Source organism: Aedes albopictus, chromosome 2 (genome assembly GCF_035046485.1).
Source record: "Aedes albopictus strain Foshan chromosome 2, AalbF5, whole genome shotgun sequence".
NCBI lineage: Eukaryota > Metazoa > Arthropoda > Insecta > Diptera > Culicidae > Aedes > Aedes albopictus.
This window is the reverse complement of record NC_085137.1, coordinates 207,868,360-207,895,902: the sequence shown is the minus strand read 5'-3', so window position 1 is coordinate 207,895,902 and position 27,543 is coordinate 207,868,360. Positions and strand designations below refer to the sequence as shown.

General features: G+C 45.1%; 2 protein-coding genes across 2 annotated transcripts in view; both read right to left on the bottom strand.

Annotated features, from left to right (window-relative positions):
• The window catches only part of LOC115264937 (lachesin-like), a 378,560-nt gene that overhangs the window by 241,172 nt on the left and 109,845 nt on the right, over positions 1-27,543 (bottom strand). Inside the window, exon 3 of the mRNA XM_029869087.2 lies at positions 12,103-12,209. Within this exon, the coding sequence (XP_029724947.1) occupies positions 12,103-12,209 (107 nt within the window). The remainder of the gene's footprint in view (positions 1-12,102; positions 12,210-27,543) is intronic.
• On the bottom strand, positions 16,578-18,329 carry LOC134286929 (basic proline-rich protein-like; the record flags this gene model as incomplete). The annotated part of the gene is made up of 1 exon (XM_062848631.1): positions 16,578-18,329. A coding segment is annotated over one exon (1,752 nt), but the record flags the coding sequence as incomplete, so codon positions are not given.

Below are 27,543 nucleotides of genomic sequence, written 5' to 3'. Positions count from 1 at the left end.
CATGCGTCACATCAAATAGCGGCTTTTTAGATTACCTAATGAACGGCCAGCAAGTGTTTCGGAATCGGTTTTGAGTGGCCGGGAGAGGCCAAATGTAAAAGTAAACCAAATCCAGGCATGTGACACATCAAATCGTGGCTTTTGCGATAACCTGATGAACAGCTAGAAAATAGCCTTAGGTCACTCTAAAGACAACTGGTAGTGTTCCGGAATGGGTTCCGAGAGTCCCGTCGAAATTGTCAAACTCTGCATGTGACACCTTCAATTTGCAGCGCTTTTGATTAACCGATGAGCAGTTAACAAGACAATAATGTCAGACCATATTTGGTTCAGCCAGTAGTTACCCAGAATCAGATCCGGGTAGTATAATGTAAAATTTAACCAAACCCATGGATGCGGTGTATCAAATCACGACCAGTCTTGTAAACATTCGACACTTTTCACTACCTTCATTTCGTTGCCGCAGTCGGGTGCTTTGTTACATTTGTGCGCTACCGTTACCTCTTACACTGAAAGACGGCTTGCGGTTATGACAACCACAAAAATGTTTTCAAATTTACTATGGCAAAACATCATCATCAACCCATTAACGCTTCTTGTGTGCATTCTGTATCCTCTCATATCCACCGGTTCGATAGCCGAGTGGTAGCGTGCGAGCTTGGTGATCTCAAGATTCTTGGTTCGAATCCGGTTGCAAACAGAAACTTTTTTTAATTGTAAATCGGGTCCATGGTAAAATTGAAAACATTAATCTGTTGAGTTAAAACGAAATTCAGTCTGCACAAATCAAGTGGCGTTGTGCATTTATGTTGACCCTCAGAATAGTAATTTCAACCGCAAGCCGTCTTTCAGTATACCTACACACAACACGAGCAGTAGAACGAAGATCAATAAACATAAGAAAGAGTCAAATCAATGTCATCTGACACGATGACACGTGTGTAATTCTAGCATTACGCATAGATTCTCAGCCAATTCCGATTTTATGAATGTTAATATGAGTTTATTCTTGCATGTTGCATAGAATACGGCACACAGATGGGCACCATAGCTCTTGTTATGGAATAAGACAGGAATAACAAAAGCCGAACCGCCTTCCGAAGTCGCTATCGTGGTGAAGTGCATTCGTTTGACATTTTTGTTTCGAACAGTAGTTTGATTGATTGTGTTGCGAATACCGGAGACAAAGGAGGCCGAATATCGACGATAAGGTTCAAATGACTGTGATCTCTAACAAGACTGATCACGACTTATCGACATCCTGATGGAAAAATAGGGTCAGACCCGGTAGTGTTGCGGGTTCAGCTGTGGCTTCGAAAGTGGTTAAAAGTAAAAGTGAATCTAACTCATACATGCGATATATCAAATCGCGGTGATTAGGTAAACGTGAAAAATAAGCATTAAAATAATCTCAGACCATAATTAGGACAACCGGTAGTGTCATGGTCCATGAAGCATGGAATCAGATTCGGCTATCCCACCGGATATTACCAAATATAAAAATGAACCAAACCCATATATACGACACATCCCACGCTGAGGGAAGTTAAGGATGCCATTCACCAGCTCAAAACCAACAAAGCAGCTGGTAAGGATGGTATCGCAGCTGAACTCATCAAGATGGGCCCAGAAAAGTTGGCCACCTGTCTGCATCGGCTGATAGTCAGGATCTGGGAAACCGAACAGCTACCGGAGGAGTGGAAGGAAGGGGTAATCTGCCCCATTCACAAGAAAGGCGACCATTTGGAATGTGAGAACTTCAGGGCGATCACTATTTTGAATGCTGCCTACAAAGTGCTATCCCAGATCATCTTCCGTCGTCTGTCACCTAAAACAAATGAGTTCGTGGGAAGTTATCAAGCCGGCTTCATCGACGGCCGGTCGACAACGGACCAGATCTTTACCGTACGGCAAATCCTCCAGGAATGCCGTGAATACCAGGTCCCAACGCACCACCTGTTCATCGATTTCAAAGCGGCATACGATAGTATCGACCGCGCAGAGCTATGGAGAATCATGGACGAAAACGGCTTTCCTGGGAAGCTGACTAGACTGATTAAAGCAACGATGGACGGTGTGCAAAACTGCGTAAGGGTTTCGGGTGAACTATCCAGTTCATTCGTATCTCGCCGGGGACTGCGACAAGGTGACGGACTCTCATGTCTACTCTTCAACATCGCGCTGGAAGGTGTGATGCGACGAGCCGGGCTCAACAGCCGGGGAACGATTTTCACAAAATCCGGACAATTTGTGTGCTTTGCGGACGACATGGACATTATCGCTAGAACATTTGGAACGGTGGCAGAACTGTACACCCGCCTGAAACGCGAAGCAGCAAAGGTCGGACTGGTGGTGAATGCCTCAAAAACAAAGTACATGCTGGTAGGCGGAACCGAACACGACCGGATCCGTCTGGGTAGTAATGTTACGATAGACGGGGATACTTTCGAGGTGGTGGAGGAATTCGTCTACCTCGGATCCTTACTGACGGCTGACAACAACGTGAGCCGGGAAATTCGGAGGCGCATCATCAGCGGAAGTCGGGCCTACTACGGGCTCCAGAAGAAACTGCGGTCAAAAAAGATTCACCCACGCACCAAATGCACCATGTACAAAACGCTAATAAGACCGGTGATCCTCTACGGGCACGAGACATGGACCATGCTCGAGGAGGACCTACAAGCACTCGGAGTTTTCGAGCGACGTGTGCTAAGAACGATCTTCGGTGGTGTGCAGGAGAACGGTGTGTGGCGGAGAAGTATGAACCACGAGCTCGCTGCACTTTACGGCGAACCCAGCATCCAGAAGGTGGCCAAAGCCGGAAGGATACGGTGGGCAGGGCATGTTGCAAGAATGCCGGACAACAACCCTGCAAAGCTGGTGTTTGCAACGGATCCGGTTGGCACAAGAAGGCGTGGAGCGCAGAGAGCACGATGGGCGGACCAGGTGGAGCGTGACTTGGCGAGCATTGGGCGCGACCGAGGATGGAGAGCGGCAGCCACAAACCGAGTATTGTGGCGTACTATTGTTGATTATGTCTTGTCTTAATGATGTTGAACAAATAAATGTATGTATGTATGTACGACACATCAGATCGCAGATTTTTTGATAATCTAATGAACGGTTAGCAAGAAAATAGCCTTAGATAACCTAAGAGACTAGCTTTTGTGTAGCAGAACCAACGTTCATGTGAAAAATTAAGTCGTTGCTTTGTTTAATGGCCTGATAAACGTTAGGTATGAACAACAGTGACGAATCGGTCTAAGTTCACATATATGAAAGAGAACAAAATATAGACAAAACTAAAGCGATCTCACCAAATCGTACCATTTCAGATTCCTAAAGTGTAAATTTATAGCAGGATGGGTCAACGTTGAAGGGAAAAATAAGATTTTGATCGCGTCAACAGATGGCGGCTGTTTTAAGGAATTTTGAGCTCTAAAACTATGTAAAATAGAGGTGTTTGGTATGGGAAATATGTTCGGAGTCCACCAGAGTATCCAAGATAGCGGTCCAAAATCCAAGATAATGGCCCAGTATTCAAGTAAGTGCCTATTTTATAGGATTTTTAATTCTTGCATTATGGGCATATTTTGTATGGAAATATGTTCAGAATTCAAAATTTGTAATCAGAAACCCCAAACTGTCCGCTGTTTCACAAGGTTTGCAATATGACTATAGAGTTTGAATAGGGAAGAATGCCGGTCTTCGTCCAAAACTGGTAACCAGAAAATCATAAAATTCAATACGGCGACTATTTTATGTAATTTTAGGTCCAAAAATGAATACCAGGACATCCAAGATGGTGTCTCAATGTTCAAGATGGCGGTTAGTTTAGTTGGGGTAGATATCCGGAGTCATAAAATGATGACCGGAAAATCTAAAATGACGTTTCAAAATTTTGCGGCTTCATGACACTCATATGGATTGAATTTTGTTTTATAATTTCTGAATATTGGATGTTATGTTAATATAAAATGTATCCATATTGAGTAGATTTAGCAAGCAGTTTTCATTTTGTATTTATGTCAATGTCGTCAACATGTCGCTTGAGTTTTGTTGAAAGGATATTTTAAAGCACGAGAAAGGCACCATCATCGCTAGGTGGATTAATTAGGGTTTTTAAGAAATAAGCTGATAAATTGTGATGATACTCTAACTCATCTCAATGTTTTCCTGAATCAAACTAACTTACCTGTGATGTTCGAATATGGGTCTGTTCGGCAAGCAACTCGAAGTTAAACGTATAGTTCGGCATTTTTTTCTACCAGGACCGAGTCAAAAATTGAATCACCATGCCCAGTCACTGATTGGTTTTATGTTGAAAAATTATTCACTACCGAATGATGTTTCCCTTTCGCAACGAATTCACACAACAATCACAAGCAGAGAGCAAATTTTTCCTTGTTATCACATTTCACATCACATCATGTACGCATAACAGGTTCTCTCTAATATGTGTTTGAATGTATACGTAAACAAATTCGCTAATGCATTTGTACGAGTTAATAGACATACTAATGCAAGTAGAGATGTTATAATAAATAAGATGAAATCGCAAAATGAGAATTCGAATGTTATTTTGCGAGTTTGCTGGTGTAATTATGCGATAATGTTTCGTTCATCGCTTTGTAACGTTCGTTCTTGATACTAAAGTTGACGGCTTAAGCGCCACCTTCCTTAAAGAAGGACCGTTAGCTCTGCTTAATTACCCGGAAGAGACCACCTTACTCAGGGCAAGTCATTGCTCGATCTGAACCGAAGTCGCACCTCGACACACATAAACGCAATAGGCAATCAACCAGATGATTACTTACCAACATGAACTTTCAAAAAAAAAAAATAAACTCTAAAACAATAAAAAACATATACTCTCAATAATAAATCAAAATTGCGACCGCGAATACAAAAAAAACGATCGAATTTATCGAGTTTATTAAGGACAAAACTCAAATTAAGATTTTATTAGGAAATTCAGGAAAACCTACTATTTCCTACCTGTGACATCACGTATCTTAGTCTATTGGTATGTATTTTGATTTATACAATGCGGTTTTCTAATTTTACAGAGCAAAATAATGGACCGGTCTAACCTTTGCGATGGTGCTCTGCAACGAATATCCCGCGTCGGAATTTCCGCGACGTCGGAGTTCCTGCGACGTCCAAGATCGCTATCGAATAACACACTGGCTCAAAACCTACCTCTGGTAGTCACCAGTGAAAAGGTCGGGACCACCCACGTGGCTCGCGCGCTGGCGTGTACTTCGGGGTACAGAGATCCCCTGGTGATATGGAGTGAGGCCGTTGGGTGTCTCTCGGCTACGCCACGCGGCTTATGGACGAGCGAGACCACGCTCAAACTTTTCGAGGGGTTCCACGATACGACTTTCTTTAGGGTAGGCCACTTTAATTGGATCCGTTTGTGTCCTTGATCCCTCGATCCACACACAACTTCGGCCGGAGTCCGAAAAAGCTCCGATCAGGACTGGAGGTTGGCCGAATACGGGCCCACACTTGCAGCCCACGTTGCTTGGGCTTCACTGTCCTGCACAACGCGGTTTATATTAACTAATTTGTTCATTTTAGTAATAGAAAGGCTTACCTGAATTCACTTCAGCCAGGACAAATAACGATTAGATTTTCTCTAATTAATTTCAAATGACGCTTGACAAATTCAATCGCTAAACACAAATAAAGCACATAAATCTAATCAGAAATATTTAAAACCACTTATAACGACCGAAAACTCACTTCAAATCTAGTTGAATATTGTTCAAATAAGAATCGATCAACTTTTCAAATCACTCCGACAAAATCGAACTGTTTGTCTCGAAGCACTCCACAATAGTAATCTAACCGACGCGCGATAGCTTGGTTTCAACCTAATCCTTGCGACGCAATTTCCTCCCATTGGTCGATTATAGAGAGAGTATCTAACTAAGTCATGATATCTAGTGATTGTGTAACTATTGTACCAGGGTTGATTTTCTACGACGTAATTTATTCTCTACTGCGCAATAGTTTTAAATCAATATGGCTTGCTCTATTTCCGCCTTCAATATCTAGGTGGCGCAGAAGGGTTTGTGTCTTCGGTTCGCTTTTGAATTCTGACAGCAAATACAAATACACTGTAGCTGGTAGTTTACCAACTGACAGCCCTATGAAATACATGAGAGCTGAGAGCAATTATAATGAGAGCAAAACATAAAATACAACGAGAAACACAAACGCAACATGTATTCACAATGTCCTTACATTCTCGTCTATGCTAGCAAAAATAAAAATTTAGAAATGAAATTTTTGAAAATTTTTATTGTGAATTTATTGATCATATAATTAATAATTTATTAATGTCAATATTTTTTTTTTCTCAACTTAAAGTTACTTTAGTTCAAGTTTTTTTTTTACACAAAAACACTAAACAGTTAAACATACAATTCTTAAACGCTCAAACAATTTTGTTCTGTGTCTTAGGTTTTAAAAATCTATCCAAACAATTTTTCTGTTCTTTTGATCGCCTATGTCTTGCTAATTTCCATATTTTTCTAATGACCTAACTATGTCACCTAATTACTTCAATACCGATTAACTCCAAAAAAAACTATTGGAAAATGTCTGAATTACTCCAAAAATATTTGGAAAACTTTCTTAACACTACCAACCAAAATCCAATTGACTCCAAAAATATTTGGAAAATGTTTTCTTCTCTTATTCTAACTCACCTCAGAAAAATCTGATAATTTTACAAATTACTTCGGATAATTAGCAAAACATCCCAACTTTTCATTCAATCCTTCCTTATCCTATCTTATAATACACGAACGAATGATCTCACTACGGTACCGTTTTGGGTACCCAATAGTGAAAACTACTCAACACATCTAAACCGATCTAAACTAAAAACATCGCACTGTCAATACTGTCCAGTTAGGTGTGTGTAGGTAAAGTGAACGATAATGAAAACCACAAAACAATACCAAACTGAAGTTGTAGCAGAAAATGTGGCTGAAACTAAAAGTGATTTTAATTACAAAATTTATTTTTGTAGATGAGTTCAAGGTATGCAATTGATGAAGATAACTACGGAGTTTATGCTGATCTTAAATTTGAACTGGAGGATGGATGACTACTATGGAAATTTTAATGAAACAACATAATTATGAAGCTAACCGAGTATATGTTTTGTTTTGAACAATTATAAAAACATTTGATCTTAGTACCTACGATTGAATGGACTACGGTATCTAGGAGGTTTTATGCATTGTAGCTAGCAGTACGCACGACTAGACCCGGATGATGTTAACTCAAAGAGTGTTTTCAGTGATGTGCATCAATCGTATGAGTTTGAATGTTTTGAATTGAAAGGGAATTTGAGGTGAAACTCTCATTTTGAGTGAGATTTAGATAGATTATACATAGATTTGAATTTTAGTTTGAAGTGGAATTAGTCTTAAGGTATTTATGTTAGTTGCGTAAGTTAGTTTTAAGTGTAGATAGGATGCATAGTAGGCACCGTACTAGCTTCCATTAATCAAATATTTACATAAATTTTTGGAAGTTGCATTGTCGCAACTTACAGCTTAAAACATCGAAATACCGTGTATTGCGGTGAATTTTGCACTTTGGTTGCACATAGGGTTAACAGCTATGCGATTGTGAGGTATATTAGTATTAATAAGATGAAATCTATGCATTTTCATGCGAGTTCTGGTTGCCTGGGGAAGTTTTGAACTCAAAGATAGTTTGGCTGACCTGGAACGTTCCCGTAGTCTCTCTAAATGACATTTGAGATTTCAAGAGCTTCACGGATCTCAGCAGATTATGCTTTGCTATTATTTATGGTGGAAACCCATACACATTTTCTTGTAGATTTGAAGGACTTCATTATACAGCAGTTTAGACGAACCTGAATATCGCATGGGTTTATAATAAAAAGTAGACTTCATATTGATCCAGTAACCACGGATAAATATGCAACGTTACTCAGTATACCAGATATGGCTGTTGTTACGAGTGTAGACCTGAAGTCCGGAACTCCGAGGTAGTTTGGCTGACCTGCAATATCTTCACAGAATATCTTTGTAGTGTCTATAAATGACATTGTTAATGTGAAGAGCTTCACGAATCCCAGTAGGTTATGCAATGCTAATATTTGTGGCAAAAATACATAAAATTATTCTTGTAGATTTGAAGGACTTCACTATATGACAGTTTTGAACACCTAGAACATCCCAGAATATAACACACCTTTTGATATACTGGATGAAGGCCAAATAAATACTTATAAACGTAACCTACATCCAAGTTCAGCTTTCAGATCAACTGGAACGTCAATTATCGAGTCGTATTTACTCTTATGTTATTCGCAATGGGGATTTTTACGGGTGGCTTATTGGGCCTACGCCTACACTCCTGTCTCGCCGGAGGGCCTCGTGCCAGATATGTCCCAACCAATACTAGGACGACCATCCTGAAGGGGCTACCACCATGGATCTAGCTGGGCGTGGTGCAGCGTTTCTTACTCAGCCGCTGGATGCCAGAACAAACGCTGTTTGAGCCGCACCTCCTTGGTGAAAAGACGCTCGGGCCGTACCTTCTCAATCTAGCTAAAGTCAGAAGGACAACAGTGCCCAGGGTGCACTACCAGGTAAGCACACAACTCTTAGCTGGCGGCCTTTGTCATCGCTTGACCCGTGGAAGCATGAGGTAGGAACTTGTGAGGACCAGAGCTATGTTGGACGCTCTCCTTATCGACTCACCGTTTTGCAGCCCATTGATTATTCACTTCTTGTTTTATTTTCTGCCTGGCTTGCAGGGACTTACACCAACACCATGGTTTACTGTCTGAAGGGGCCCAGTAAGTTTGTCGAAGCAAACCCCCGCCCCAGTCAGCAAACGGCCAAAGTTCCCATCGGAGTTGGTAACCCGATCTCCCATAAGTTCGCTCGTATTCCGGCCGATGTTATATGTCAAGAGGCTGAAGGACCTTGCAAGAGATCTGAACCGCATTGCCAGCCTTCAACGTGTTTTGAGCAAAACCGTATCGAACTTCCAAGCCAATGCACCTTTGCGATAGTGTGGTGAGATTGATGCCTCTAGGAACGTCGGAACTACTAATCACACCTTTTGGTACCATCATCGTATTTGTAGTTGTGTCAAGTTTTCGTTTTGCTCTTACTATCCTGTAGCGCTCTCGGTTGAGTCGGGCTAGCATTTGGCTCCTGAAGGCTTTTTTCGTCACTCGTTGGCACTACTCATCGAACTTCGTTGAGATTCCTTATCCTAAGTATGAACAGGAGACCTAGGATAAGGAATTTCAACGCATTGTTCATAAGTCTATTTGTCATATAGATTCTCGTTGCGACATGAGGTGATTCAAATATTGGATCTACCATCAAAAATCAAAACCGAGGGGGAGTAATCATAATATTTGTCCAACGCCCAGTTGCACAATCGACTATCAAGCAAAAAAAACAACGACAAAACCCCCAAGAAAGAACCCACACAGTCAACAAGAAGAAAAATCAATGGGTGTGAGGCATTTTTATTCCTCATAAAAATTGAAGACATGGCAAGGCAATTCATATTACTGGTTATTCTTGGGCTGATTTTCGGTTTCCTGCGGGGGTTGAAGCTGGATAACAAAAAAAAAACCGATTCAATGGAGTGGGGCTTAGGGAAGAACGAGCATTTTTTGTCTGCCTTGACAGAATAGATAGCATCTCCAGCTTCGGTGAATCCGAAGAAAGTCACGTGGGTTTTCTGTATTATCGGATGGATTTCGTGGCTGGTAAACTGAAGAGACTCGATCAGCCAAGCATGAATGGATAAACATTTTCGTGTTATGATTGTGGTACCCATGCTGCTTCTGAACAACTCGACGTTAACGGTGGTAGGAATGTAAGATTTGTTATTTAAAAATATTCAATTTTGGTGTTCCATTTTTTCACGGCAAGTACAAAGTAGGTAGAAATAATTTTGGATAGCATTTGTGTATGTATATTATTTCAATTTATTTGAGTTAAGGTTCATATAGTCGAACCGACAAGCGCGCGATAATTCAACAAGGAACATAATGACGGTAACGGGTTCAAATCTTGGTTGGTTCATGTTATTTTCGTAATGGAAATTTCTTCGTACCTGCCACACGATATGTACATGTAGAATGATCATTGGCAGAGGAAACTCTCAGTTAATAATCGTGAAAGTCCTCATAGGTTTTGTATTGGCTTTTTGATTGACTTAGGATTGTCTTTGAATTGGTTTTGAGTTGGATCATTTGGATTGGTTTTGGATGAGCTCTAAGTCGACTTTGAATGGCATTGAACAAAGTATTCATGGATTGAAATTCTACTGGATTTGAACTGAAAATTAGTTAAACTTCAAAAGATATTCCATTAGTGTTCCACCGTTTTCCGACCGCATTCCAACAGAACAACTCCCATTACACCTGAAAAAGCCTTTCTGAATGTAGCACGTGCGCATTCCGAACGGAAACAGCGAAAGTCAGTCCATCTACAGAGAGAGGGTTCCTGCCTTCCTGTTTCAGTCTACCGCATGACGGAGTATGAATGGTAAATAAACCTTCATCCAACCGAACGTCTCAAGGTGAAACGGATACTTGTACACATGGCTTCGGCTGCCGTAGGTTGGCTTCTTGGAATCCGGGCTCTACTGAATCGTCCATGCTCTCACGTCAGTCAGTTTTGATATGGGCATGTAAGACAGACACGTCCCATTAGACCGGCCCACATTTGTATGACGCGAAAAAAATGTTTTCAAAATTCACGGGGCACCCTCTAGAATCGTGCCTTTAGATGAGAAGAACAATCTGTGAAAGATTCAGCTCAATCGGTTGAAAACTGAGCTGGCGCAAATGAATTGAAGGTTTGTATGGGATGTTCAGTCCAAATATATGGGAAATTGGATGACCTCCAGTCTCTCATGCAGCACGCCGGTTTGGCCAGTTCGATTTGGCTCAGAATTGAAAGAATCGTAGTTGATACCCCAATGAACAACTTTGTAGAAGATCATATAGCGAAAAAACTAAATTTGGTTGCGGTTTCAGCCAACGAAAGCAGGATGAGGACATCTTCTCCAGTTTACACTCGGTTGTTACATGGCACGTGTTTGTCGGTCGTGGCTTGCGCGCTACATCATAGGCGGCTATGTTGTCCTTCATTTCCATTGCTCACGCACGTGGATTGGGTATCGAGACAATTATGACCTACATAGCTGCGATGTAGCGCGCAAGCCACGACCGACAAACACGTGCTGCATATAACAACCGAGAGTAAACGAGGGAAAATGTCCTCATGCTGCTTTCGTTGGCTGAAACCGCAACTAAATTGAGTTTTATCATGATATGATCTTTTACAAAGTTGTTCTTTAGGGTATCAACTACCATTCTTTCAATTCTGAGCCAAATCGAACTGGCCAATCCGGCGTGTTGTATGAGAGACTGGAGGTCATCCAATTTCCCATATATTTGGACTAAACATTCCATACAAACCTTCAATTCATTTGCGCCAGCTCAGTTTTCAACCGATTAAGCTGAATCTTTCACAGATTGTTCTTCTCATCTAAAGGCACGATTCCAGAGGGTGCCCCGTGGAACTTTTCGCCATTTTTGTATTTGGGCCGGTCTAACGTCCCATACATAGACGGAAGGGGATGGGGCAGCAACGAAGAATCATAACCTCAACAGGCCGGACGGAACGATGATGATGGGAACGCCGGCAGCATGCAAATAAATGTGGATTTTTATTAAGAAAACATTCATGATCGTCGTATTTATCTTTAAGGAGCACTTGCTCGCCTTTGCTTGCGGTACAGCGCACTGGGCTTTTATTAAAAGATAACAATTTTAATAAAACCGATTTCTTTTATTGCGCTCAGCAATGAAGATTGCTTGCGGAGCTGTTTTCTCGAGAAACGGGGAAGTACGGTACTTGATGGCAATCGGTGGGTTCCGGAAATCTGATTTTCAGTGGCAATTCGGTAGGGTTGTGGAACAATTTCTCCCGAAGACATGGCTTTCGCTTCGGAAGGACGGGCTTTGAATGGTAAGAGTTGTAATTGAGGTTATGGGCGCATACTTACTTTAAATGATCCTAGGTTCTTGACGGAGCACGCCAGTTTGACATTCCGTCCTGCAGGCACTGTTACGTTTTCGATTACATCCGTGAACTCCGGTTCTTCGACTACCACTGGAAAAGAGGAGAGAAATAAACGGGTGTATGTGAGATAAATTGTTAATGATTTGAAGTTAGCAGCTAGCAGGTGTCTTTTATAGAGGAAACATTTCTTAAAGAATTACCGTATGGTGTGAAGTACAATATTTTGCTTATTGAAAACGCGACATTGAGTTTGACCTACATTTTCTAATATTTATTTTTTTTCGTTTATCCCTTAATTTAGTAGGTGTCTCTCATATCCTTTTGTCCTTCAGTAAGAAAAGTTCTGAAGAAGTGTCCTAAACCACTGTTGGAATATTTGGTGGAATCCATGAAATGAAACCGAGAGAAATTTTGGTTGAGTTCCTGAAAGCATTCGCATCCGGTGGCATCCGGTACATGGTCTGGAGAAGACCATGAGAAAAGTTTTAGAAGAATCCCTGGAAGAATCCTAGAGGAACCCCTGGAGAAACTTCTGGAGAAATCCTTGGACAAATCCCTGAAGAAATCTTTAGAGTAATACCTGGAGAAATCTCTGGAGAAATTCCTGAAGATGTCTTTGGTGGAATCTCTGGAGGAATACCTGGTGGAATCCCTGAATGAATTTCTGGAGACATCTCTAGAGGAATATCTGTAATATTCCCCGAAGAAATCTCTGAAGAAATCCTTGTGGAAATCTCTGGAGGAATCCTTGGAAGAATCCCTGGAAAAATATCTCAAGGGATTTCCAGACACATCTTTAAGAGGAGTCTTTAGAGGAATCCCTGGAGAAATTCTTGGATGAATCTTTGGAGAAAAATCCACAGAGAAATTTCAGCAGAAATCCTTGCAGGAATCCCATTGAGGATACTTAAAAAAATCTCAACAGGACCCAGACGAAATCTTTGAAGAATTCCCTAGAGAAATCCTTGTGAAATCTCTACAGGAATACTTGGAGGAATCCTCGGATTAATTCCTGAGGAAGTCCCTTGAGAACTCTCTGGAGAAAACATTCGAGAACTACCTGCAAATCTCTAGAGGAATCTAAGGAGACATATCTGAATAATTCTGTGGAAGAATCCCTGACGAAAACTTTGAAAAAATCCCTGGAGAAATCCATGTTGAAATCTCTGAAGGACCTGAAGGACCTGACCACCTGGAAAAGTTAATGGAGAAATCCCTGGAGAAATCCCTGGAGAAATCCTTAAAGAAATCGTTGGGGAAATCTCTGGAGGAGTCCCTGAGGAAATCTCTGAATGAATTCCTAGAGACATCTCTGCAGGAATACCTGGCGGAATTCCTGGAGCAATCCCTGGGAACATCTCTGGAAGAATCTTCGAAGAAATTCATGGAGAAATCTCTGATGTAATTAGTGTAGAATTAGCAACTAGTTAAAATACACAAAAATAAAAACAAAAAAAAAAATCTGATGTAATTCCTGAAGACATCTTTGGAGGAATTTCTGGAGAAACATTTAGAGAAATTTCTGGAGAAATTTCGGCAGAAATTATTGGATCTCTAGAGAATCCTTGGATAAACTCCTAGAAAAAATTCTGAAAGAATTTCTGAAAACATCTCTGGAGAAAGCACTGGAGGAATTTCTGAAGAAATTCTTGGCGAATTCTTGGATAACCCCTGCAGAAATCTGGAGAAGTTTTTGGGGGAAACCATGAGGAATTCATAGTAAAGTTCCTGGAGGAATTCCCGGAGAAATCTGTAAAGGAATACCTAAAAATGTTCTTGAGAAAGCTCTGGAGAAGTGCTTGAAGAAGTCTCTGCAAGAATCCTCGGAAGAATCCCAGAGAAATCTCTGAAGGAATTCCTGGACACATCCCTAGAGCAGTCTCTGGAGTAATCCTTGGAGAAATCTCTGGAGGAATCCTTGGTGAAACCCTTAATGAAATCCCTGGAGAAATCTTTGAAAAAAAAATCCAGGTGAAATATTTGAAATAACCCCTGGAGGAATTCTTGGAGGAATCTCCGGAAGAATTCCTGGAGAAATTCTTGGAAGAATCCTTAGAGAAATCTATGGAGAAATACCTGGAGGAATGTCGGAAGGAATCTCCAAAGCAATTCTTGTTGACATCTTTGGAAGAATCTTTGCAGAAATTTTTGGAGGAATCCCTTAAGAAATCCTTGTAGTAATCTATGAGGGAATTCCCGAAAAAATCTCTGAAGGAATTCCTTGAAAAATCTCTGGAGAAATCCCAGGAGGAATCCCTGGAGGAATCCCTGGAGGAATCCCCGGAGGAATCCCTGGAGGAATTCCTGGAGGAATCCCTGGAGGAATTCCTGGAGGAATCCCTGGAGGAATTCCTGGAGGAATCCCTGGAGGAATTCCTGGAGGAATCCCTGGAGGAATTCCTGGAGGAATCCCTGGAGGAATTCCTGGAGGAATCCCTGGAGAAATTCCTGGAGGAATCCCTGGAGGAATTCCTGGAGGAATCCCTGGAGGAATTCCTGGAGGAATCCCTGGAGGAATTCCTGGAGGAATCCCTGGAGGAATTCCTGGAGGAATCCCTGGAGGAATTCCTGGAGGAATCCCTGGAGGAATTCCTGGAGGAATCCCTGGAGGAATTCCTGGAGGAATCTCTGGAGGAATTCCTGGAGGAATCTCTGGAGGAATTCCTGGAGGAATCCCTGGAGGAATTCCTGGAGGAATCCCTGGAGGAATCCCTGGAGGAATTCCTGGAGGAATTCCTGGAGAAATCCCTGGAGGAATTCCTGGAGGAATCCCTGGAGGAATTCCTGGAGGAATCCCTGGAGGAATTCCTGGAGGAATCCCTGGAGGAATTCCTGGAGGAATCCCTGGAGGAATTCCTGGAGGAATCCCTGGAGGAATTCCTGGAGGAATCCCTGGAGGAATTCCTGGAGGAATCCCTGGAGGAATTCCTGGAGGAATCCCTGGAGGAATTCCTGGAGGAATTCCTGGAGGAATCCCTGGAGGAATCCTTGGAGGAATTCCTGGAGGAATCCTTGGGGGAATTCCTGGAGAAATCCCTAGAGGATTCCCTGGAGGAATCCCTGGAGGAATCCCTGGAGGAATCCCTGGAGGAATCCCTGGAGGAATCCCTGGAGGAATCCCTGGAGGAATCCCTGGAGGAATCCCTGGAGGAATCCCTGGAGGAATCCCTGGAGGAATCCCTGGAGGAATCCCTGGAGGAATCCCTGGAGGAATCCCTGGAGGAATCCCTGGAGGAATCCCTGGAGGAATCCCTGGAGGAATCCCTGGAGGAATCCCTGGAGGAATCCCTGGAGGAATCCCTGGAGGAATCCCTGGAGGAATCCCTGGAGGAATCCCTGGAGGAATCCCTGGAGGAATCCCTGGAGGAATCCCTGGAGGAATCCCTGGAGGAATCTCTGGAGGAATCCCTGGAGCAATCCCTGGAGAAATCCCTGGAGGAATCCCTGGAGGAATCCCTGGAAGAATCCCTGGAGGAATCCCTGGAGGAATCCCTGGAGGAATCCCTGGAGGAATCCCTGGAGGAATCCCTGGAGGAATCCCTGGAGGAATCCCTGGAGGAATCCCTGGAGGTTTCTCTGAAGGAATCCCTGGAGAAATCTTTAAAGGAATTCCTGGAGGAATCCCTGAGGGAATCTCTGAAGGATTCCTTGGAGGAATCTCTGAAAAAATCCCTGGAGGAATCCCTGTAGGAAACCCTGAAAGAATCCCTGCACGAATCACTGAAAGAATCCCTGGAAGAATCTCTAAAGGAATCCCAGGAGAAATTCCTGAAAGAATTCCTGGAGGGATCCCTGAAAAAATCCCTGGAGGAATCCTTGCAGGAAGCCGTGGAGGAATCCCTGGAGGAATCCCTGGAGGAATCCCTGGAGGAATCCCTGGAGGAATCCCTGGAGGAATCCCTGGAGGAATCCCTGGAGGAATCCCTGGAGGAATCCCTGGAGGAATCCCTGGAGGAATCCCTGGAGGAATCCCTGGAGGAATCCCTGGAGGAATCCCTGGAGGAATCCCTGGAGGAATCCCTGGAGGAATCCCTGGAGGAATCCCTGGAGGAATCCCTGGAGGAATCCCTGGAGGAATCCCTGGAGGAATCCCTGGAGGAATCCCTGGAGGAATCCCTGGAGGAATCCCTGGAGGAATCCCTGGAGGAATCCCTGGAGGAATCCCTGGAGGAATCCCTGGAGGAATCCCTGGAGGAATCCCTGGAGGAATCCCTGGAGGAATCCCTGGAGGAATCCCTGGAGGAATCCCTGGAGGAATCCCTGGAGAAATCCCTGGAGGAATCCCTGGAGGAATCCCTGGAGGAATCCCTGGAAGAATCCCTGGAGGAATCCCTGGAGAAATCCCTGGAGGAATCCCTGGAGGAATCCTGGAGGAATCCCTGGAGGAATCCCTGGAGGAATCCCTGGAGGAATCCCTAGAGGAATCACTGGATGAACCCCTAGAGGAATCCCTGGAGGAATCCCTGGAGGAATCCCTGGAGGAATCCGTGGAGGAATCCCTGGAGGAATCCCTGGAGGAATCCCTGGAGGAATCCCTGGAGGAATCCCTGGAGGAATCCCTGGAGGAATCCCTGGAGGAATCCCTGGAGGAATCCCTGAAGGAATCCCTGGAGGAATCCTTGGAGGAATCCCTGGAGGAATCCCTGGAGGAATCCCTGGAGGAATCCCTGGAGGAATCCCTGGAGGAATCCCTGGAGGAATCCCTGGAGGAATCCCTGGAGGAATCCCTGGAGGAATCCCTGGAGGAATCCCTGGAGGAATCCCTGGAGGAATCCCTGGAGGAATCCCTGGAGGAATCCCTGGAGGAATCCCTGGAGGAATCCCTGAAGGAATCCCTGGAGGAATCCCTGGAGGAATCCCTGGAGGAATCCCTGAAGGAATCCCTGGAGGAATCCCTGGAGGAATCCCTGGAGGAATCCCTGGAGGAATCCCTGGAGGAATCCCTGGAGGAATCCCTGGAGGAATCCCTGGAGGAATCCCTGGAGGAATCCCTGGAGGAATCCCTGGAGGAATCCCTGGAGGAATCCCTGGAGGAATCCCTGGAGGAATCCCTGGAGGAATCCCTGGAGGAATCCCTGGAGGAATCCCTGGAGGAATCCCTGGAGGAATCCCTGGAGGAATCCCTGGAGGAATCCCTGGAGGAATCCCTGGAGGAATCCCTGGAGGAATCCCTGGAGGAATCCCTGGAGGAATCCCTGGAGGAATCCCTGAAGGAATCCCTGGAGGAATCCCTGGAGGAATCCCTGGAGGAATCCCTGGAGGAATCCCTGGAGGAATCCCTGGAGGAATTCCTGGAGGAATCCCTGGAGGAATTCCTGGAGGAATCCCTGGAGGAATTCCTGGAGGAATCCCTGGAGGAATCCCTGGAGGAATTCCTGGAGGAATTCCTGGAGAAATCCCTGGAGGAATTCCTGGAGGAATCCCTGGAGGAATTCCTGGAGGAATCCCTGGAGGAATTCCTGGAGGAATCCCTGGAGGAATTCCTGGAGGAATCCCTGGAGGAATTCCTGGAGGAATCCCTGGAGGAATTCCTGGAGGAATCCCTGGAGGAATTCCTGGAGGAATCCCTGGAGGAATTCCTGGAGGAATTCCTGGAGGAATCCCTGGAGGAATCCTTGGAGGAATTCCTGGAGGAATCCTTGGGGGAATTCCTGGAGAAATCCCTAGAGGATTCCCTGGAGGAATCCCTGGAGGAATCCCTGGAGGAATCCCTGGAGGAATCCCTGGAGGAATCCCTGGAGGAATCCCTGGAGGAATCCCTGGAGGAATCCCTGGAGGAATCCCTGGAGGAATCCCTGGAGGAATCCCTGGAGGAATCCCTGGAGGAATCCCTGGAGGAATCCCTGGAGGAATCCCTGGAGGAATCCCTGGAGGAATCCCTGGAGGAATCCCTGGAGGAATCCCTGGAGGAATCCCTGGAGGAATCCCTGGAGGAATCCCTGGAGGAATCCCTGGAGGAATCCCTGGAGGAATCCCTGGAGGAATCCCTGGAGGAATCCCTGGAGGAATCCCTGGAGGAATCCCTGGAGGAATCCCTGGAGGAATCCCTGGAGGAATCCCTGGAGGAATCTCTGGAGGAATCCCTGGAGCAATCCCTGGAGAAATCCCTGGAGGAATCCCTGGAGGAATCCCTGGAAGAATCCCTGGAGGAATCCCTGGAGGAATCCCTGGAGGAATCCCTGGAGGAATCCCTGGAGGAATCCCTGGAGGAATCCCTGGAGGAATCCCTGGAGGAATCCCTGGAGGTTTCTCTGAAGGAATCCCTGGAGAAATCTTTAAAGGAATTCCTGGAGGAATCCCTGAGGGAATCTCTGAAGGATTCCTTGGAGGAATCTCTGAAAAAATCCCTGGAGGAATCCCTGTAGGAAACCCTGAAAGAATCCCTGCACGAATCACTGAAAGAATCCCTGGAAGAATCTCTAAAGGAATCCCAGGAGAAATTCCTGAAAGAATTCCTGGAGGGATCCCTGAAAAAATCCCTGGAGGAATCCTTGCAGGAAGCCGTGGAGGAATCCCTGGAGGAATCCCTGGAGGAATCCCTGGAGGAATCCCTGGAGGAATCCCTGGAGGAATCCCTGGAGGAATCCCTGGAGGAATCCCTGGAGGAATCCCTGGAGGAATCCCTGGAGGAATCCCTGGAGGAATCCCTGGAGGAATCCCTGGAGGAATCCCTGGAGGAATCCCTGGAGGAATCCCTGGAGGAATCCCTGGAGGAATCCCTGGAGGAATCCCTGGAGGAATCCCTGGAGGAATCCCTGGAGGAATCCCTGGAGGAATCCCTGGAGGAATCCCTGGAGGAATCCCTGGAGGAATCCCTGGAGGAATCCCTGGAGGAATCCCTGGAGGAATCCCTGGAGGAATCCCTGGAGGAATCCCTGGAGGAATCCCTGGAGGAATCCCTGGAGGAATCCCTGGAGGAATCCCTGGAGGAATCCCTGGAGGAATCCCTGGAGGAATCCCTGGAGAAATCCCTGGAGGAATCCCTGGAGGAATCCCTGGAGGAATCCCTGGAAGAATCCCTGGAGGAATCCCTGGAGAAATCCCTGGAGGAATCCCTGGAGGAATCCTGGAGGAATCCCTGGAGGAATCCCTGGAGGAATCCCTGGAGGAATCCCTAGAGGAATCACTGGATGAACCCCTAGAGGAATCCCTGGAGGAATCCCTGGAGGAATCCCTGGAGGAATCCGTGGAGGAATCCCTGGAGGAATCCCTGGAGGAATCCCTGGAGGAATCCCTGGAGGAATCCCTGGAGGAATCCCTGGAGGAATCCCTGAAGGAATCCCTGGAGGAATCCTTGGAGGAATCCCTGGAGGAATCCCTGGAGGAATCCCTGGAGGAATCCCTGGAGGAATCCCTGGAGGAATCCCTGGAGGAATCCCTGGAGGAATCCCTGGAGGAATCCCTGGAGGAATCCCTGGAGGAATCCCTGGAGGAATCCCTGGAGGAATCCCTGGAGGAATCCCTGGAGGAATCCCTGGAGGAATCCCTGGAGGAATCCCTGGAGGAATCCCTGGAGGAATCCCTGGAGGAATCCCTGGAGGAATCCCTGGAGGAATCCCTGGAGGAATCCCTGGAGGAATCCCTGGAGGAATCCCTGGAGGAATCCCTGGAGGAATCCCTGGAGGAATCCCTGGAGGAATCCCTGGAGGAATCCCTGGAGGAATCCCTGGAGGAATCCCTGGAGGAATCCCTGGAGGAATCCCTGGAGGAATCCCTGGAGGAATCCCTGGAGGAATCCCTGGAGGAATCCCTGGAGGAATCCCTGGAGGAATCCCTGGAGGAATCCCTGGAGGAATCCCTGGAGGAATCCCTGGAGGAATCCCTGGAGGAATCCCTGAAGGAATCCCTGAAGGAATCCCTGGAGGAATCCCTGGAGGAATCCCTGGAGGAATCCCTGGAGGAATCCCTGGAGGAATCCCTGGAGGAATCCCTGGAGGAATCCCTGGAGGAATCCCTGGAGGAATCCCTGGAGGAATCCCTGGAGGAATCCCTGGAGGAATCCCTGGAGGAATCCCTGGAGGAATCCCTGGAGGAATCCCTGGAGGAATCCCTGGAGGAATCCCTGGAGGAATCCCTGGAGGAATCCCTGGAGGAATCCCTGGAGGAATCCCTGGAGGAATCCCTGGAGGAATCCCTGGAGGAATCCCTGGAGGAATCCCTGGAGGAATCCCTGGAGGAATCCCTGGAGGAATCCCTGGAGGAATCCCTGGAGGAATCCCTGGAGGAATCCCTGGAGGAATCCCTGGAGGAATCCCTGGAGGAATCCCTGGAGGAATCCCTGGAGGAATCCCTGGAGGAATCCCTGGAGGAATCCCTGGAGGAATCCCTGGAGGAATCCCTGGAGGAATCCCTGGAGGAATCCCTGGAGGAATCCCTGAAGGAATCCCTGGAGGAATCCCTGGAGGAATCCCTGGAGGAATCCCTGGAGGAATCCCTGGAGGAATCCCTGGAGGAATCCCTGGAGGAATCCCTGGAGGAATCCCTGGAGGAATCCCTGGAGGAATCCCTGGAGGAATCCCTGGAGGAATCCCTGAAGGAATCCCTGGAGGAATCCCTGGAGGAATCCCTGGAGGAATCCCTGGAGGAATCCCTGGAGGAATCCCTGGAGGAATCCCTGGAGGAATCCCTGGAGGAATCCCTGGAGGAATCCCTGGAGGAATCCCTGGAGGAATCCCTGGAGGAATCCCTGGAGGAATCCCTGGAGGAATCCCTGGAGGAATCCCTGGAGGAATCCCTGGAGGAATCCCTGGAGGAATCCCTGGAGGAATCCCTGGAGGAATCCCTGGAGGAATCCCTGGAGGAATCCCTGGAGGAATCCCTGGAGGAATCCCTGGAGGAATCCCTGGAGGAATCCCTGGAGGAATCCCAGGAGGAATCCCTGGAGGAATCTCTGGAGGAATCCCTGGAGGAATCCCTGGAGGAATCCCTGGAGGAATCCCTGGAGGAATCCCTGGAGGAATCCCTGGAGGAATCCCTGGAGGAATCCCTGGAGGAATCCCTGGAGGAATCCCTGGAGGAATCCCTGGAGGAATCCCTGGAGGAATCCCTGGAGGAATCCCTGGAGGAATCCCTGGAGGAATCCCTGGAGGAATCCCTGGAGGAATCCCTGAAGGAATCCCTGGAGGAATCCCTGGAGGAATCCCTGGAGGAATCCCTGGAGGAATCCCTGGAGGAATCCCTGGAGGAATCCCTGGAGGAATCCCTGGAGGAATCCCTGGAGGAATCCCTGGAGGAATCCCTGGAGGAATCCCTGGAGGAATCCCTGGAGGAATCCCTGGAGGAATCCCTGGAGGAATCCCTGGAGGAATCCCTGGAGGAATCCCTGGAGGAATCCCTGGAGGAATCCCTGGAGGAATCCCTGGAGGAATCCCTGGAGGAATCCCTGGAGGAATCCCTGGAGGAATCCCTGGAGGAATCCCTGGAGGAATCCCTGGAGGAATCCCTGGAGGAATCCCTGGAGGAATCCCTGGAGGAATCCCTGGAGGAATCCCTGGAGGAATCCCTGGAGGAATCCCTGGAGGAATCCCTGGAGGAATCCCTGGAGGAATCCCTGGAGGAATCCCTGGAGGAATCCCTGGAGGAATCCCAGGAGGAATCCCTGGAGGAATCCCTGGAGGAATCCCTGGAGGAATCCCTGGAGGAATCCCTGGAGGAATCCCAGGAGGAATCCCTGGAGGAATCCCTGGAGGAATCCCTGGAGGAATCCCTGGAGGAATCCCAGGAGGAATCCCTGGAGGAATCCCTGGAGGAATCCCTGGAGGAATCCCTGGAGGAATCCCTGGAGGAATCCCTGGAGGAATCCCTGGAGGAATCCCTGGAGGAATCCCTGGAGGAATCCCTGGAGGAATCCCTGGAGGAATCCCTGGATGAATCCCTGGAGGAATTCCTGGAGGAATCCCTGGAGGAATCCCTGGATGAATCCCTGGAAGAATCCCTGGAGGAATCCCTGGAGAAATCCCTGGAGGAATCCCTGGAAGAATCCCTGGAGGAATCCCTGGAGGAACCCCTGGAGGAATTCGTGGAGAAATTCCTGGAGAAATCCCTGGAGAAATTCCTGGAGAAATCCCTGGAGAAATCCCTGGAGAAATCCCTGGAGAAATCCCTGGAGGAATCCCTGGAGGAATCCCTGGAAGAATCCCTGGAGGAATCCCTGGAGGAATCCCTGGAGGAATCCCTGGAGGAATCCCTGGAAGAATCCCTGGAGGAATCCCTGGAGAAATCCCTGGAGGAATCCCTGGAGGAATCCCTGGAAGAATCCCTGGAGGAATCCCTGGAGGAATCCCTGGAGGAATCCCTGGAGGAATTCGTGAAGGAATTCGTGGAGGAATTCCTGGAGAAATCCCTGGAGGAATCCCTGGAGGTATTCCTGGAGGAATCCCTAGAAAAATCTCTAGAGAAATATTTGAAAGAACCCCTACAAACATTTCTGGAGGAATTTCTGGAGAAATTCTTGGAGGAATTCCAGAAAAAGTTCCTGGGGGAATCCCCGGAGAATTTTCTGGAGCAATACCTGGAAGTAGTCCATAACAAATCCCTGGAGAAATCTCTCGAGAAACCCCTGCAGAAATCTCTGGAGAAATTCTTGGGGGAATCTCTGAAGGAATTCTTGGAAAAATCCCTGAAGAAATCTCTGAAGAAATTCTTGGAAACATCTCTGGAGAAATCCCTAGAGGAATTCCTGAAAAAAAAATAATGGAGAAATTGCTGGGTAAATCCCTGGACAAATCTCTGGAGAAATTCTTGAGGAAAACTATGCAGAAAACTATTGCAGGGGAAATATCTGCAAGAATCCCTGGAGAAATCCTTGGAGAAATCTTTGGAAGAATTTCTGTAGAAATCACTGAAAAGAACTCTGGAATTCCAGACAAACCCTGGAGAAATCTCTGGAAGAATCTCCAGAGGATTCCCTGGAGGAATCTCCAGAGGATTCCCTGGAGAAATCTCAGAGAATATTCCTAGAAAACTCCTTTATTTATTTATCTGGAATGTAGGATTAACCCTTTACCATAATTAAATCTTAAAATGTAAAAATACTTAGAAATATGCCAACACATAACAATTAATACAACTGGCCACGATAAAACAATCTTAACTTATTTTTTATCACATTTGTCGTCATATCCAGGGAAATAACGTTCTTTACCCCATTGAACTCATGCATGAATCGGATCACAGGCTCATGTTTCAGGTAATTTCGGGTCCGCAGAAGGGGGGTCGAAGATTCTATGTTGGCGTAAATTTGTAGAGTTATGGTTGAACTGGATTTTGGCTCTGAGATGTTCACTTGAAACTCGTCCTGTTATAACGTTGGTGAAGAATACAATATCTGCTATCCGGTGTCGCGCGAATAATGTGTCTAAATCGACTAATCCACACAAGTCCTGGTAACACGGCATATTATCTCCCGACCACGGTAGATTTCGTAGAGCAAACTTCACGAACTTCTTCTGAACTCCCTCTAAGCGCTGAATTTGGCCGGCGTATTGCGGTCTCCATACCACGCTAGCAAATTTCATTTTCGATCTAACCAGACCTATGTATACTTGTAGAATCGCGTGAGGGTCAAAAAGATCTCGTCCAAACCTTCTGAGAAGAGCAAAAAGATGCAATGCTTCCTGTACGATTCGATTTACATGGTCGTGGAAGGTTAGCGCATGATCAAGAGTCACTCCTAGGTCCTTAACGGTCTCAACTCGTACCAATGGAGATTGTTCATACTGATACGTATAAACGAGCGGCTGACTTCTTCGTGTGAATGTCATCACTGAGCATTTGCTGGCATTAACGCAAAGTCCATGTTCTCGGCAGAAACTACCGAAATGTTGTAGATCAGCTTGGAGGAATCCCTGAAAGATCGCAAGTTAATGACGTCTTATTCCTGGCATTGAGGTGCACTCTGGATAATGCACTCTCATGATGCATCCATGCACAATTTACACCCCTTGACGACAATAGATTATTTTATAGATTGTTTCCTAGCTTATTTTTCCCGCGGTAAAACATTCTCTACGAACCTCGACTCTGTTAGGATGCTTTTCAATATGCGGAAGCGATGCACCTAGCATGTCTATAGAAATGCCAGAAACAACGTCACTGAAAGAAAATCGATGCATTCAAGGAAAATGCCACAACAGTTATCATTCCGCTCACGAGTTGGGAATTCTGTTTTTCGTGAACTACTCCAAAGAAATAAAAAAAAAAAAGCAAAACGTCAATATTGCTTTTCGGCAACTCATTCGCCATGGCAGTCACGGCCCAGAAGTTTGTCTGTTCGTCAGCCAACTACTGTTCGCACTGCGATGATTCCTCTGATCCAAAACAAGAAGGTAAATTAAATTGACATCAATTTCGGAGGAAGCAAAATGATTTCGCAACAGCAGCAGCAGCGGGATCCAAGCTCCCGCGTCGGCACGTCAGAAAAGTATTTAATCTTTGCTTCGGTGGAAGTTTCGGTTTAAGGAATGAGCGATGCGATTCTTCCGATGGATAAACATTTGCCATGAGTTGCCAAATGAACGTCAGTGAGGCACCATACACCGTGAATGGTTGTGGAGCTTGAAGATGTGGAATCGATTGCTGTGGCGCCTACGTGACATAAACCGATGTTCTATTCAACGAGATGCAAGATAAATTTTATTGGTACTATTTGTGCGTCCAAGACATACAACTTGTATAAGTGTTATTAGCCAAAGAAGAAAGAAATCCATTTTTTTAATAACAAATAACTTGCGATTTTCGTCTGTGAAGATTACTTTGAACTTTGGTATGGCTTGCAGTCTCAATAAATTACCCTACAAACTTATTTTCTCACCTCGAACGATTTGATCCTAATTTGGATCTTCATCAGTAATAAATTATTATTCGTAGCTACGAAAATTTCTTTATCCCTGATGAAGATCCAAATTGGGATCGAAACGTTGGAGCCAAGGAAATAAATTCGTAGGCCATTTTATTAAATCTGCAAGCAAAGTTCGTTCAATGTATATATCTACACTGAATTGATGATTAATATAATAGCGTTTGGGCACTTCTCATCAAAAATGATGAAAACTTTCAGCTACTCCGGGCACTCGAAATGGCAAAGGGGATAAGGCTCTGTGGATCTCAATACCACGTTCCACATTTGCCACATCGTTCTGCACTTGATCCGCCCACCATGCACGCTGCCCACTTGTACCCCACTTGTACCCGCTTGTACCATCCTTCCAGCGTTTGCCACCTTCCGGATGCTAGGGTCGTCGTAGAGTACAGCGAGCTCGTAATCATTCTTCGACGCTACGCACTGTTCTCCAGCATACCGCCAAAGATGACTTAGTACCCGAGCATAGTCCAGGTGTCGAGCCCATAGAGGGCACCGCTGGACCTGGTGTTCACGGATTTTTTTTTCTGAGGATTTGCCATACGGTGATGATCTGGTCCGTTGTTTCAACGCAGTTGTTCCGTTGGCAATTTATAGAGACGTGCTCCACATTCCCATTACGTGTAACCAGAGCCGGATTTAAGGGGGGCCAGGGGGGCCATGGCCCCGGGCCCCCACATTTAGGGGCCCCACAAAATGTTACTTTAAATGGGAACCGAAAAAAGTAGTGCAAGAAACATCTTGATATAATTTTTATTACAAGTACTTGTACTCTCAAGATGTGTGTGAAATATTGTGCTTCAAATTAGAAAAAAGCAGATATCTGCTTTTTAATAAAATTTCAAACTTTTCCAGAAAGTTGTTAATATTTTTAAGGTTTGAATTGATCACTCTTGTGAATTGCATAAGTTTTTTTAACGAAAATACATGAGAAAATCTTCAGTTGAATTCTGAATGAATGGAACAGAGAGTCGAAAAGTTTCTGCTTAAAATTTGTGTTTATTTCTGTCGAAAATTATTGGTGTTATTTTTTAATATTTCCTACATAGTTCTTTGAAGATTTGCAAGTGTTTTTATCAGAATAAAGATTTTTTTTTAAATTGTAGAGTTTGATTTCGCTTACAAAACTTATAAATTATTCAAATTGAACCCCAGAATTGTTGAAAAATTTCTTTGAAGGAACAAGCAAAAATTTTAAGTTAGATTTATGCGGAGATTTGATCCATTTTTTTTCAATATGATTGAATCCATAACGATTTTTTCTTCCTGGCTTGAATGTGTAATTCAAGGCGAACTCTTAACAAATCCATAGGTGCCTTATGAAAATTGCAGTAGATATTTGTGGAGAAGTTAATAAAAGATTCTGAAATATTTACAATTTTTGTTTAAACTGGCTAAAAATTCGTCCGCCAAAGATTTTAATGAAATTTTACTTATAATCCTATTCAAAGTAAAACAGAAATTCCATCAGATACTCATTATGGATTTCTGATGAAATTTCTTCAGCAGCTTTTAGTAGAATTTCCGCTAAAAATACCATTATGGATTTTTTAAAGTTTCACAAGGAGTTCTGACAAATATTCTGCGCGTTCACCAGAAACTCCTCTCGAAGTTAATGCTTAAGTTTCTCAAAAAAAGAAACCTGGTAATCAATCAGCAACTTTATTGATTTCATCAATGATTTCCGCAAGAAATTCTATTTGGAGGTTTTGCAATAACGGACCCAAAGATAGCGCTATAAATTTTACCTGAAATTTATCGAAAATGTCTCCCATAAAATCTATTTTTAAATTTCTCAAAGGCCTTTCTCATGAATTTCGACTTGATCAATGGAATCTAATGCTATGCTCTCGGAAAAAGCGTTATTTACTTGATAAAATTTCTTTTACAATCGTCTTTAGACTAGATTTTCATGTCTGGATCGCTGTTTTGCTTAGTTTATAGTGGATGCCTTCTTTCTAGTTACGCTTAACAACCCTAATTTTTGGAAGAATTTTCCACATTTTCTGGATTTTTCTACAATGAAAAAAAAAATCCTCTAAAAAGAGGGCCCCCACAACACTGTGGCCCCGGGCCCCCACATTTGTAAATCCGGCCCTGCGTGTAACATTAGCCTGATGACTTTCACGTTCCTTGTACAACTGCAGTATCTTGAGAAGGTACGAGTGCCGTACTGAGCGGAACGCCTTATTGTAGTCGATGTACGCTATGCTCAGGTTCGTTGGCAGAAGATAAACGATACTTCTGGCAATGAATTCTGGCAGCTGCGTTGTAACGTTCCAATTGAGACAAATCCTGCTATTCAGCTTAGAGTTCTATTAGTACTTTCACAATAATTAAAACATGTTTAATTTCTAGAGTAAAGGTACTCAATCTTTTTACAGAATTTGATCTCTAGTGCTAAATGTAATAGTAAATCGGTTTTAATCCTTCAAGAAAAAGCAAGCCATTGTTCCTTGGCGCCCTTTTACGTCACCTTCCCGCATCTTCGTTGAGAAAAACGGTCTGCGCCGGAATTGATAACCAGTGTAGTCATTTATCTTCGAAGCGCTAAAAGTCAACTGC